General features: G+C 36.9%; 1 protein-coding gene across 2 annotated transcripts in view; it reads left to right on the forward strand.

Moving 5' to 3' along the window:
* Window positions 1–13944, forward strand: part of LOC149741750 (sushi, von Willebrand factor type A, EGF and pentraxin domain-containing protein 1-like) — a 34044-nt gene that overhangs the window by 9526 nt on the left and 10574 nt on the right. For both annotated transcript variants that reach the window (XM_089885815.1, XM_089885823.1), the window contains 37 exons: window positions 125–243; window positions 470–655; window positions 872–1048; window positions 1807–1983; window positions 2235–2423; window positions 2481–2666; window positions 2830–3006; window positions 5976–6155; window positions 6417–6608; window positions 6980–7156; window positions 7277–7407; window positions 7562–7738; window positions 7811–7895; window positions 8069–8242; window positions 8624–8718; window positions 9110–9191; window positions 9262–9356; window positions 9769–9945; window positions 10095–10176; window positions 10233–10327; window positions 10419–10546; window positions 10604–10734; window positions 10802–10896; window positions 11002–11178; window positions 11262–11343; window positions 11401–11495; window positions 11570–11697; window positions 11769–11899; window positions 11971–12065; window positions 12141–12222; window positions 12279–12373; window positions 12464–12591; window positions 12723–12853; window positions 12921–13015; window positions 13104–13280; window positions 13595–13676; window positions 13765–13859. In XM_089885815.1, the coding sequence (XP_089741941.1) occupies window positions 125–243; window positions 470–655; window positions 872–1048; window positions 1807–1983; window positions 2235–2423; window positions 2481–2666; window positions 2830–3006; window positions 5976–6155; window positions 6417–6608; window positions 6980–7156; window positions 7277–7407; window positions 7562–7738; window positions 7811–7895; window positions 8069–8242; window positions 8624–8718; window positions 9110–9191; window positions 9262–9356; window positions 9769–9945; window positions 10095–10176; window positions 10233–10327; window positions 10419–10546; window positions 10604–10734; window positions 10802–10896; window positions 11002–11178; window positions 11262–11343; window positions 11401–11495; window positions 11570–11697; window positions 11769–11899; window positions 11971–12065; window positions 12141–12222; window positions 12279–12373; window positions 12464–12591; window positions 12723–12853; window positions 12921–13015; window positions 13104–13280; window positions 13595–13676; window positions 13765–13859 (4900 nt within the window). The remainder of the gene's footprint in view (window positions 1–124; window positions 244–469; window positions 656–871; window positions 1049–1806; window positions 1984–2234; window positions 2424–2480; window positions 2667–2829; window positions 3007–5975; window positions 6156–6416; window positions 6609–6979; window positions 7157–7276; window positions 7408–7561; window positions 7739–7810; window positions 7896–8068; window positions 8243–8623; window positions 8719–9109; window positions 9192–9261; window positions 9357–9768; window positions 9946–10094; window positions 10177–10232; window positions 10328–10418; window positions 10547–10603; window positions 10735–10801; window positions 10897–11001; window positions 11179–11261; window positions 11344–11400; window positions 11496–11569; window positions 11698–11768; window positions 11900–11970; window positions 12066–12140; window positions 12223–12278; window positions 12374–12463; window positions 12592–12722; window positions 12854–12920; window positions 13016–13103; window positions 13281–13594; window positions 13677–13764; window positions 13860–13944) is intronic.

Raw genomic sequence — 13944 nt, forward strand, 5'->3', positions numbered from 1 at the left:
CGACTTATAAAAGTCGTATAAAAGGATACATGTCCGATCTTTCCCTATATCCAAATATGTTTCGTACATAGTTTCATTGCCATATAACAAATCCACTATAAATCAACAACCAACAACGTTATAGGTCGGAGTTGGAAGACATTGCTTCCTCCCCGGCAAGTGATCACGTGTTCTCCGTTGACAACTTTGACGACATCAAAAACATTAAAAATATTTTGCTCAAAGAGACTTGTAAAGCTGTTGGTGAGAATTATTTAAATATTTGGACATTGTATCTGAGAGAAGTTTAAACCTTAAATATTCCGGTTCTACCGGTTTTACACAACAGAGTAAACCATACATTTACCAAACCAGGGTTTTGTTCTATCATATTTTAACATAGCCATAGAGTTCTGTTTTTATGAATTTTGCGTGTAATTTTTGACTAAACCTTCATACTCTATGGACGTTACAATGCTCTTGTTTGTAGCTGTTTGTCGTAACTTTGAACCTCCTGAGCATGGGTCACTAAGATGCGACGATGAACCTTTCTTACATGGGACAACCTGTGTGTTCTCATGTGATGAACCGATGTTTAAGTTGAACGAGGTGGGAAGTGGTTTGCGTACCTGTCTTGCTGGTGGTGTATGGGACAAACAGGAACCGACATGCATACGTAAGCTCGTAAACTTTATATTGCCGTTTACCCTTGTTTGTTTTAGGTTTCGTAAACCCCAAAAGTTTTCGCCGACGCCAAATTAAATTAAAAGAGAGTCACGATACAGCACATTACTTTATCTTGCATATAAAACCACGATTCTTTAGATATCTTTAGTAGGCTATGTTACAACTCCTATAAAATTTACGAAAGTAAATCTTAAACATCTGTTAGCGGCGGTTTGCAACGCTTTGGAGCCGCCACCAAACGGCGCATACGAGTGCACAAACGACAATCTGATAAACAGCGTATGTCGACTGCGATGTGAACCTGGTTACCAAGTTGTTGGAGAATCAAGCCCAAGATGCAAACCGGATAGTAGCTGGACATCAAATGACGCATACTGCGAATGTAAGTCTAACAACTTTTCATTTTACCTTTAATAAAACGAAACTAAGCTTACTTGACTTTTAACGGTTACGTGGCACAATAGTTATAGCACGCTTTCCCCTAGTCCAGAGGGTATGGATTCGTGGCTTGATGCTGCTACCATTATAGACGTGTTTATACCTGGCGAGACATGTAACGGAAGTTGTCCTGACCTCATTGGTTCCTTATGGTGCTTGATGTGAATTCTCACCAATACGTAAAAATAAAATAATTTCCTTCTAAAATGGAGTTCTACATAAAGTTACATATATATACTATAAACATCTATTTTGTTTAAATAAATTGTATTGTCTGCGAAGTCACGTGGACACTCGCATTCAGAATTCCCACTATAGGTCAATGTTGCGCGGGTTAACTTATACAAAGTGTCTATTCATTCGTAATATTTCGCTCTGTACAATGTTAAACACATCTGGGTTACTCTAAACTTATTTGGTTCCCGTAAAGCCATTTAAATAATAACCTAATCCAATTTCTGGGCGCTTGCGACTGCGAGCAGCATGACGTCACAAGCCGCACACAAACGATTGATTAAATCAAGATGGCGGCCAGAAATTTCGAAAGCGCAGCTTAAACGTAACATCTCGTAACAAACGTTTTAAAAACAAATATTTGTGAGATTTGTACAATAGTTCTGTTTGTAGATATTACCCTTAAAAAACATTTAAAATAGCTTTAAGTTAGAAAACTAATGATGCATATTATTTTATTTGTTTTAGTGGTCACGTGTGCGAGCCCAGTTGCCCCTGAGAATGGTTCAATGAGATGCACTCGTAATGGTGACTACCAATCCAAATGTACGTTTGAATGTGACCGTGGTTTTGAACTAAATGGAGCAAAAAGATCAGTTTGTGAAAGAAGTGGCGAGTGGTCGATTCCTTTTCCTTCGTGTTTACGTGAGTATACGAAACAAGGAATTTAAATGTAGTACGTTGGGAGGAGATGGAACACCTCTTCTTTCTAATAATCTAGTGTCTCGTCTCATTTGGTAGTAAAAAAAACTTCAGTAAAAAACCTACTGCGACTTACAGACCGTTGTTAATTGTTAAAAACACGATCAGGAAATTTGGATAGTATATGCTAAAGGTGACCCGTTTCCTACCCTATTGTATTACTAAAACAATTTTGCTTACCTCTTGTGTTGCAGGTATCGTTTGTCGGAATCGTCTCCTGCTTGAACACGGCTCAGTAACTTGCTCGAAATCGGAAAACTTCGGATCAAAATGTGACTTTTCGTGCCAGACCGGTTACGAACTGCTTGGTTCGTCCCACGCGACTTGTGGTCAACGTGGCAGTTGGGATTTCTCCCGGGAGAGTGATCTACCCCTTTGTGAACGTAAGTAAGACAAGTTAACATATTTTTCATTTCGTTAAATGGATATTGAAAATTCAGGAATCAGTTGTGCCAGTCCTGATTTGAACGATCATGTTACTCGAGAGTGCACAGACGGGAATTGGTACGGTAGCGAATGTAGCTTTAGGTGTGAGAACGGATACAATCTTATCGGTGCGGGTCGTACTTCATGTAGAGGCAGCAGATCTCCTGCGGATTGGACAGAACAATCTCCAGCGTGTACACGTAAGCGATTACATCACTATCATCAGAGCAAAAGCTCCTAAAGATTAATCGGCCTAAACAGAATTGCTCACATTTTTTAAAACAGTCTATATTCTGGTGCGATTTCTAATCGAAATAAAACACCAGATATTCAATGATTTAAAATATCCTTAATTTTTAACAGTTGTCACTTGTCCTGAGCTGGAGGCTCACTCGAACGGAGACATCGAATGTACAGCAGAATCAAATTTTAGATCTCGTTGTACTCTTACTTGTCACCTGGGCTATGAAGTAAAAGGAACAAATCTAATCACCTGCGGAGCAGCAGGGCGATGGAAGGGAAAACTGGGACACTGCTCAAGTAAGTTGTTTTTGGAGATTTGTTGCCACATATGGATCAATTTCCGTCGAACATAGCTGTTGAGCACGTATATATAGCCTAGTTGCCATGTATTGTAGGCACACCTTTAGCATATATTATCCAAATGGGTTTATATTTCTTTGACGAATGTTTTTTACTACCAACTGGGACGAGAAAATTTAATAAAAAGGTGTCCCATTTTACCCACCCTACTATATGATTTTTAAAGCAGTATTTCAAAATATACAGAAACATATAAATATTTGCGCCTAGCACGAATTCACTCATCCATCCAATAGAACTTTTATAGCTACCAACGCCAAAGAATAATATTTTACAAACATGTTGGGTCAATTTTTTCGCGTTGCTATTAAACAAGTGTTTTAAAACTGTGGAGCGAAAGAACATTTTACATAAAAACGAAATGTTGTTAATTTATTTGCGACTTGAACCAATCTTCCTTCCTTTTTTTTATATATTCTGGGTGCGATAATATTTCGGCGGAGGGTATAATGAATAGTTAATTAATAGTTATACACCGGAAGGTATAATTTTTTCGTAACTGAGCCGACTAAAAGATCAACCACAATGATTTAGAAACAAAATTGTTCTGTCTGTTGTTGTTAGTTTTAAACCACAGCCTCGCAGGAACAAATATATTGCAGTGAATTATATAGAATATGCAGAATTAATCTTTAAAAACGTCCATAATAGCAAGTTGGTGTGCTCGCTTATAGTAAACAGACATTATGTTGGGGTAGACCATGATTTACTTCAGGAAACGCAGGCGGGATTTGGTTCTTGCGGTAGCTGACGAAACAAAAGCCTTTGTGTTCTAGATTTAGATTTTGGCGTAGTTCGCCATAAAGAAGCAAACTATTTTACTTCGTGAACAATAAACCGCCTGTGAGTCAAAAAAGTTACGAACGTATCAAAAAATTGCGGTTGCTCCAGGCTACATTTTGTCAGTTACGCCATTGGTTTATTAGGCAGATCAACACACGTAATTCCCTCTGGCTAATGAACGACGAACTTTGAGTTAACATCTCTTACCGGTCGTTCGAGTTTAAAATTTAGAAATTTGTTTCCCTAAACCTAAACTTTCGAGGTAACGATTGGACGCATCACTGCTAATTTCGTCACGCTTCAATAAACAAGTAAAAACACCTCCTACGCATTTTGCTAGCTTACAACAGTGCTACCACAGGAATGTGTTTTTCGATTTTCGTAAAGCCTCCCAGCGTTCGTGTGTTGCGTCACAACGAGGATCGTGGTTCTGATCAAACTTAGCATGACCATTTGTTTGTTAAGTTACGAATATAAAACAGGTTTTAAAGTTTAAAAAAAAGAGCCGAATCTGGATATAATTTACTTTAGTTATTAGATGATTAAGCAGTTTGCATAATTTTAAACAATTTAAAGTATGGTCTCCCGGAAAAATAGTTCGCTTCGGCTGACTGCTTCGTTTTTTAGGCTTTCATTCTTTCGCGGTTCGAAAGATGGTAAGACTAGATAGTGCCCAATTTCAAGTAAACACATTACCCTTTCACTGGGAGATTTTCTCCTGTCGTCCTGCGGTCGCACTGCCCTGTCGGAGATTTTTTACCAAGTTCAGTATATTGTGTATAGCTATCACGCCAGACAACGAAAGCTGGCGGTCGTGATCGCGCTGACGGTGCCAGCGAGGTACGAACCTGTTATAAACCTTATCGCTACATCTCGAGACACAGAATGAGAAGGATTACGCATGAAAATAAATATTAAATTCCATAGTTTTATGACATCGCCTGAAGCTTGTTCCCATCGCATACGCGTATACACTTATTTGGGCAAAGAATATAAACTAGCATATCGTGTTTAACAGAGCTTTTTATTCAATACCATTTATTTTGCTAGATATATGCTTGTAATAATCTGTGCATTGATAACAATGTTATTTCCGATTTATATTAAATCACATCGATCCGTTGGTATAAGTTCGCTTATAATCTGGAATCGCTTGTTGATCCACCAGACACATAGACTGAGCAAATTGAGTCTGTTTTTCTGATCTAGTGGAGCGTGAATAAATGACCCCTCTAATATGAACAGACTGAACTTGTCTGTACCCACGTTTCGCAGTATTCTGACATTTGCATTTTCGCCTGCGAGAAAGTAGCCGAATCAGCACATACAAGAGTTTCGTTTACCCTACTCTGCGCAAACATATACTGCTGTCAAATTTTGCAGTAAAATGTACTATTGTATACTTTTGGTAGCACTAGTGGATTATTTAACCCTTAAAACTGAAGTTACCACTCGGTCAACACTGCGTAATCCTTTTAAAAGAAGCAGACGACGGACCGCAGAGTTGATGAGGCGTGACGAGAAAGCGGAATATTTTCTTCCTTTTTTCGTTTTCTTTTTAACCAAAATTGCCACGTTAACATATCCAGCGCAGTTTAGGGAAAGAAGCATATGAGGTGTAACGTATTACACAGTGGAAGTTAAAGAAAAATAAAATAGTTTATTTTAACGTATATTAAAGTATAAGCAATTTTATTTGAAGCAATAGACACTTAATAAGGTTAAGTAGAGGTGCAGTTTCCAAGTAAAGATGACTTAGTTTACAAAAAAATAATAAATAGGGATAAACCAGATCCACGTCGTTATTATCGAACAAAATATTAAACGAGGCGTCCCAATGCACTGTGGATCTTGTCCTATACTTGTCGGGCGCAGCTACAATTAATCAGTATCGACAAGATCTCTCAGTGGGTATGGACTGCTTACACTCAGCAGTATCAGCCAAAACGCCATGTACAATTGAAATTACCCCAGCATGTTATGCACTTAAACTAGGAGTGACCGAAAAGCAGGATTTGTTTTTCTTTTTCTGTGCGACGTAGTCATATAGATTTTATATTCGAATATTTAACATCGACTTCTATTTTGTACCCACGTCACATGACGAATTAAATTTTCAACAGAAATCATCTGCGAAGAATTGGAGTTGTTTCATCATGGGAGCGTCTCTTGCACCGACGACACCAACTATGGTTCGGAATGCACTTATACATGCGACACGGGTTACCAACTCAGCTCCGGGTCAAAAGTCAGACGATGTCAAGATAATCATTTGTTCGACGGACTGGCAGCGTCATGCACAAGTTCGTTTTTATTACACCCGTGTTTATTTTTCTTACTATTTTGTAAATACAAATAAATCACATAATTAAATACAGCCAGACCAGATGTAGCCTGACTATGCTCAAATTCACATTGAATTACAACTATAAAAATTTCCCTTTCCAAACAGATAAACAGTTCTCGCCATATTCAAAAACAGCCCAGCCTTACCTTATAAGGCGATATTCCCACCTCGAACCGTCATGTCGTTTCCAACCTCATAAGGTTATATTTAAATTTAGTCAAACAGTGTTTCGCCGTCGCTCCCCCGCTAAATGGAGAAGTCGAATGCAGCGATGGAACAAACTTTGGTTCGGTTTGTCAATTCACGTGTAGCCCTGGATATGAACTCTCGCTGGAGGAACGTGTTACTGCGTTCGAGCGAAGATGCGACAGTGACGCTCGTTGGACCAACACACAACCTTTGTGTAGACGTGTGTATATTTTTATGTATCTGAACATCCTGATCGTGTTTTAAACAATTATTACCGGTCTATGGGAGTAGTGAGGATACCGTTTTAAAATTTTTTGAGTGTTTTTGTTTACTACTAAATGGTACGCAAAATAGAACGAAAAAGTGTCCCGTCTTACCTCACCCTACTATATTAATACCATATTTAAAACGTTTATTTTTGTTGGTATAGACGTTGATTAAGGTGTATATTCTTTTCGTTTTGTTTTCAATTGAAATTTATAACACATTAAGATAATATTTACGTCAAAATTTATTTAGTAAGGTGCGACATGTTTTTATACCGCTTTTTTATTAGTAAACAAAAAATAATTTTATAACATTTCTCGGCAGTTGTGAAATGCCCGACGTTGCTGCAACCAGTTAACGGTATAGGAAGGTGTTCTGACGTCGACAACCACGGTTCAATCTGCCAATTCCATTGTCACGCTGGCTACGAGCTGGAAGGCTCGGTAGAGAGAACATGTCAAGCAAATCGTCAGTGGACGGGAGAGGAAACGCGTTGTCTCCGTGAGTGTTTCTTGCTATTTCATAAACAAATATTTGTGATTTGTGTTGTTTACCACAATCCATATAATATATCGACACAATACGATGCCTCAAACTAAAATCGGGAAAAAATATTTTCAGTTATAAGATGTCCGGGGCTCTCACCCCCTTTACATGGTTCTGTAATTTGTGGAGATCAAAATGATTTAACCGACGCAGAAACAGAAAACCAGGCCGATGGATATGGGACCACGTGCTTTTACAAGTGTGACGTGAGTCGTCTGATATTAATAAAAAGTAATGCTGCAGTAAATATGTGAGTAGTGGTATTAACATTACGTTACACCGTATTGTGCAGGTATGCACATTTACAGTCTGTATAAATACCTTTTAACTATAGTAGCTAAGTCGTGTTTGCTTATACAGGCGGGCTACTACTTGGTTGGAAGCCGAGCAAGAACTTGTGAACGAGATCGTGATTGGAGTGGCGTGGAATCTACTTGTTTACGAATCACGTGTCCTATACTGGAACAACCATTACACGGAAGTGTGACGTGTACACAAAGTAACGAATATGACTCCAGATGTACTTTCGCTTGTGATGTAAGTACATGTAGCCCATTGGGGATTTTAGATGGGTATTGTGACATATATAACGTATAAAATATTTTACAGCTCGGATACACACTTCATGGTGGAGATGCGACAAGGTCATGTCAATTAAATTATCTGTGGAGCGGAACCGAAGCGGTTTGCCAAAGTAAGTTTGCTGTGGACGCGTAGTCTATGAAAGAGAACACCCGTGTTAAAACGACTGATAAATAAGTTGCATTAATTCATTTGCTAGCCTACCATACTTTCGAAATCATGTTTTTGTGTTCGACCCTTTTTTGTTTTTTTTTATTTGCTATTGTTTATTCCTAATTTCTTCAGTCATAAGATGCGAAAACATATTCGCTGACCAACATACGTCAATGACGTGCACCAGCGGAAACCGGTATGGATCTATATGTACGTTCAAACCGCAACTTGGTTATGAGCTGATCGGCGAAACCGTTGTCGAGTGTGGAGAAAATGGCGGCAACCACCCTAACCCGATTTCCAGCAGTGAGTTATATCTCGTTTGTTAATAAGAAAAAATAAATAAAAACAAATCAAAATCAAGAGAAATATGGAAATGGGTCAATATGGCTAAAATTAGGAAAAAAATATGTGTAAAATACCGTTTAAAAAATATATTTATATAAAGCTACGTGGTAAAGAAACTAGCGGAGCCTGTTAATTTTGTTAAGTTAACTACAATTTGCAGAATACTATAAACACTAAATATTTATATGTTTTGTCCCATTTCGCCCCACTTTGCCGTTTTGCGATATATTGTTTTCAAACTTGGGAAGGTTTATCGGCATACGTTTTGGTTTTTGAAACATTGGTCAAAACGTGTGTCCCATCATACCCCACCCTACTATATATTTTGATGTTTTTAAGGAATTGAGTGTCAACCAATGGATGATCCAGACAACGGGATCGTCACCTGTTCCAATAACGAATACTTTGATTCTACATGTACATTCACTTGCGATGTAAGTGATCTACCCGTGCATGGTGTTTTCAGATATTAAAAATAAAAGGGTTTCCTTTTATTGAGAGATGTATTACGTATTTGTGTTAAGTTATGAACAAACATTGCAGTACGAAAGTCATAAAAATTTAAACAGTGCTTAGCGAGTGACGTCGAACACTTTGTAATTTTTGACTGACTTATCGAATTATAACCGTCCTTTGTGTCTGGTAGTAAATACGCTTTACTTAGTGTTTGTAACAAAAAGTGGGAAATACCCATTTACCAACACTGTATTGCATGAGCATAACACAGACGATCCTATTACTTCCCGCGACATATCATAAAAACGAGAATCGTATGGCAGCCTTTGTTAAGTACGACATGACAATAAACGATAACTTATGTTACAGGAAGGTTATGAACTTATTGGTAGCGTTGCACGTACCTGCCAAATGAATAAACGCTGGTCAGGAGAAATAGTCACATGCAGACGTAAGTAGATCACATGTACAACACAAAGTACACAACCAGCACAGTAAAAATAATTGTTTTCTCTGTTAAGAAATCACTTGCACTGAGCTACTACCACCCACACATGGCACAATATCTTGTAGCCAAAGAAACACGTTTCGATCTACTTGCACATTTTTTTGCGAAGTAAGTATGAATGAATGTGTAACACACCCACGAAATCACTTTGATTGAAAGGTTTAATTAAAGTAGCAGCACCTGCCTCTAACCCAAAGGTTATGGGTGCAAATCTGGTCGCTGCTACCATATATGTGTTGCTACCACATTTTGGATAGAAATTTAACATCGATTGCTGCAACCTGGTGGTCACTAACAAGTTGTCCTAATTATCAGCCATGCAGAAAAAACACAAAGTTACATACATATTAACTTGTAAGGTAGCACAACCTGTATGAGTGAAACAGGACATCAGTGTTCTTATGACTGTCATTCTTGTTTACGACTGGATGGAACTGTATGTTTTTAGCTACATAAGTATAAAGCAAGATTCATTTATTCAATGATTTGCCTAACAATTTATTTTTTACATTGGAAATAGAATGGTTACGATCTCATTGGTTCTGCCAGCCGGAAATGTCAGGAAAGTCACTCTTGGACTGGATTGGATGTTACATGTACTTTAGTAACATGTACCGACCTAAATGATCTACGTAATGGAGAGATGACATGCACTGACTCCAATAACTTTCGGTCAGATTGTACATTTTCATGCAATGTAAGTTTACCACTTTCTGAAAATTAAATATTCAATTCAGAAATTCAGTTTTGTGTTGATCTAGCATTAAAACTAGTCAATTATTGTTTTTTTCTGACACATTTTGTGGTAATACAGATAATCTTATGCATTATTTTCTACAATTGTAGGACGGTTATAACTTGGTTGGAAGTAATGTTCGAACATGCCGAGCTGATCACGCTTGGACTGGAAGTGCAGCTTTGTGTGTTTGTAAGTTTTTCAAACAATGGTCATGTATTTCTTTATAAAGTAAAATTGTGTTACAGTGGTAACATGTCCGGAATTAAAAGAACCAAAACATGGCAGGAAGAAATGTGCAGACAGTAATAACTTCGACTCGGAATGCATCTTTATATGTGATGTATGTTTTTGATACTTCTACCTTCTACCATGTGTTGTCTAGTTTTGCCTATTCATTGCTTGGCATATATTATTGATCGAATACACTTTAGATTGGATACACCATGCATGGAACAAGCAGCAGAACATGTCAGTCAGATGGCAGCTGGACAGGAAAGCATGTTTCATGCGGCATCGTCACTTGTGAAGCTGTGCCTGCACCACAACATGGAAGTAAAAGGTAGTAAAGAAATATAGTTTTTAATGTTTTAGGTAAACTATAAAATACAATTAACAGGTGTACCGATGGTGAAAATTTTGATTCCTCATGTCGTTTTACTTGTGATATTGGCTACCAACTTGTTGGTAGCATTTCAAGAACTTGTTTGGAATCTGGTGAATGGAATGGTATTTCTACTTCCTGTGTCAGTAAGTTGAAGTTTGTTGATCTTATACTATGAGGTAAATCATCTCTTTTAATTTTGTATTATTTTAGTGATAACTTGCTCTGAAATGGACAATCCTGCTCATGGATTAGTTGAATGTACATCTAACAACAACTATCAGTCAATTTGTACAATTTCTTGCAATGTAAGTACAGAAGACCCAATGATTTAAATTTTATAAAAAATGTTATAATATTATCTGGTAACCTGTTTGTATGTTGGAAGTAAATATGTTGTCTTACTTCTTAAGGCTGGGTATAACTTGGTTGGAACTAATACCCGGACGTGTCAAGCAACTCACACTTGGTCAGGTATTGAGGCTACATGTGTCATGGTAACCTGCCCAGCATTGGCAACCCCATCTCATGGATCTGTTGAATGTGACGAAAGCAATGTGTTTAATTCTTCATGTAAATTTAGGTGCAAAGTAAGTAAGAAGTTTCTACTTTGGACAAAATGTTTTTATAAAAGTAGAGGTTTTAAAAAATGGTAAAAAACATCATTTTACAGAAAGGGTTTACACTTATTGGAAGTACAGTGAGGATGTGTCAAGCTGATCGAACATGGACCGGCAAGACAACTTCATGTTCATGTATGTTTTAACACTTAGTACCTATGAATATGGCTTATCATGTGTCTTTTTTTTTAGTGATAACATGTCCTGCAATAGAAGAGCCTGATCATGGTAGAAAGAAGTGCACGGACGGTGACAATTACTTATCAGATTGCCAATTTATTTGCGATGTAAGTTGCCATAAAAATGCTAAAGAATAAATCAAAATACCATTAAATAATAAAAACAATTTTCTTCTATACAGATTGGTTATGAACTGGTTGGTACAAATTTCCGTTCCTGTGGTGGAGAAGGCGTATGGTCTGGTAGAGAAGTTACTTGTGTTTTAATTGTCTGTGATCTTCTTTCTGTTCCTGATCATGGAAGAATGACGTAGGTTACAATTTTCTTGTTGATAACTTCTGTGTTTTGTTAAAAATAACATTTTATTGTTTGTTTTAAAGCTGTTCAAACCAAGCAAATTATCATTCCCGATGCTCATTCACGTGTGACATTGGTTATGAAATTGTGGGAAGTTCATCAAGGACTTGTCTTGAGTCTTCTGACTGGAGTGGTGTAACAACATCATGCTCAGGTAAGTAAACAAAGTTAAATGATCAAATAAATGTTTTTTTAACTGTTGATAAATGATTGTTTTATATTCAGTGATAAGCTGCAGTGCTTTACCGGCACCAGAAAATGGAAGACTTGTCTGCAGCAATGTAAATTCGTTTGAATCTTCTTGTGAAGTTACTTGTGATGTAAGTGATTGTTTTACATTTAATTAAAACTTCCAATGCTAAAATTAATCCGGTTTCAACTTTCTACAATTATAGGATGGCTATAACTTGGTTGGAAGTAATGTTCGAACCTGCCGAGCTGACCATGCTTGGACTGGAAGTGCTGCTTCGTGTGTTTGTAAGTTTTTTATACAATGGTCATGTATTTCTTTATAAAGTAAAGTTATGTTACAGTGGTAACATGTCCGGATTTAAATGAACCAAAACATGGCAGGAAGAAATGTGCAGACAGTAATAACTTCGACTCGGAATGCATCTTTATATGTGATGTATGTTTTATGTTATTTGTTATATTTGTTTTGTCACTTAAAAAGTATTTGGTAGCATAGAAAACAAATTAAATGTATTTTGTTACTTAGATTGGATACACCATGCATGGAACAAGCAGCAGAACTTGTCGGTCAGATGGCAGCTGGTCAGGAAAGCATGTTTCATGCGGCATCATCACTTGTGAAGCTGTGCCTACACCGCAAGATGGAAATAAAAGGTAATCTTTAAACTGGATTACAACCAATGTAAATGTAAAGTTGATGTAAGTTAGAAACACTCAGTTTATTTATTTTTTATACTGAGGTACAACACTTTTATTCATTTATGCATTACTCACTTTGTTTCCAGGTGTACTGATGGTGAAAACTTTGATTCCTCATGTCGTTTTACTTGTGATATTGGCTACCGACTTGTTGGTAGCCTTTCAAGAACATGCTTGGAATCTGGTGAATGGAATGGTATTTCTACTTCCTGTGTCAGTAAGTTGAAGTTTGTTGATCTTATACTATGAGGTAAATCATCTCTTTTAATTTTGTATTATTTCAGTAATAACTTGTGCGAAAATGGACATTCCTGCTCATGGATCAGTTGAATGTACATCTAACAACAACTATCAGTCAATTTGTACATTTGCCTGTAATGTAAGTTAAAATAAGTTTAAAATAACTCTTCTTTGTGCATTCAAAAGTTAAAAAAGCTACAAATTCTTATGACACTGTCATGTTGCAGAATGGATATGAACTTATTGGTTCAGAAGTGAGAACATGTCAGGCAACCCGATCATGGAGTGGAATTGCAGTAACTTGTGCTATGGTCACATGTCCGGCGTTAACATCTCCATCTCATGGGTCAATTAAGTGTGACAATCAGCATCATTTTAATTCTTCGTGCAACTTTAATTGTAGAGTGAGTTATACTTCTTTTATTTAAAACTAAAAACTTTATTTCTTGAATCCAACCTTATTAAAGGTTCATTGCATGAGATATGCATACACATCTCCAAATTACAAATGCAATGTTTAAATTAAATACCTTAATACAAGCTGTCTCTTAATATGAGTCGGCCCAAAACGGGCTTTATTCTGTCACAATTATTTTGACAATCATTGCTCTACATAATGACAACTATTCTGCTGTCATTTTCCCAATTTATGTTTCTGCATGTTTTGTATTTCTTTGCTATTCTAACTGGGGAGTAATTTTTGTTGTGTAATCTACAGGAAGGATATACCTTGGTTGGAAGTCAAACTAGAAATTGCCAAGCTAACAGAGCATGGACTGGAAATACAACATCTTGCTCATGTAGGAAAGATTTTAACTTAAAGTTTTATACCACCTAAGATTTAGCACATAACAAAAACAATAAGCTGTTATAATAATTATTCAACAGTGATAACGTGTCCTGCAATAGAAGAACCTGATCATGGTAGAAAGAAGTGCACGGACGGTGACAATTATTCATCAGATTGCCAATTTATTTGCGATGTGAGTTTCTTTTTTATAAACATCAGAAAAATCAACCCAGAAAATTTAAAGACTTAAACATATTATATGGATGTTATTGTATTGT

This window comes from Ciona robusta, chromosome 1 (assembly GCF_009617815.1).
Source record: "Ciona robusta chromosome 1, ASM961781v2".
NCBI classification, from domain to species: domain Eukaryota; kingdom Metazoa; phylum Chordata; class Ascidiacea; order Phlebobranchia; family Cionidae; genus Ciona; species Ciona robusta.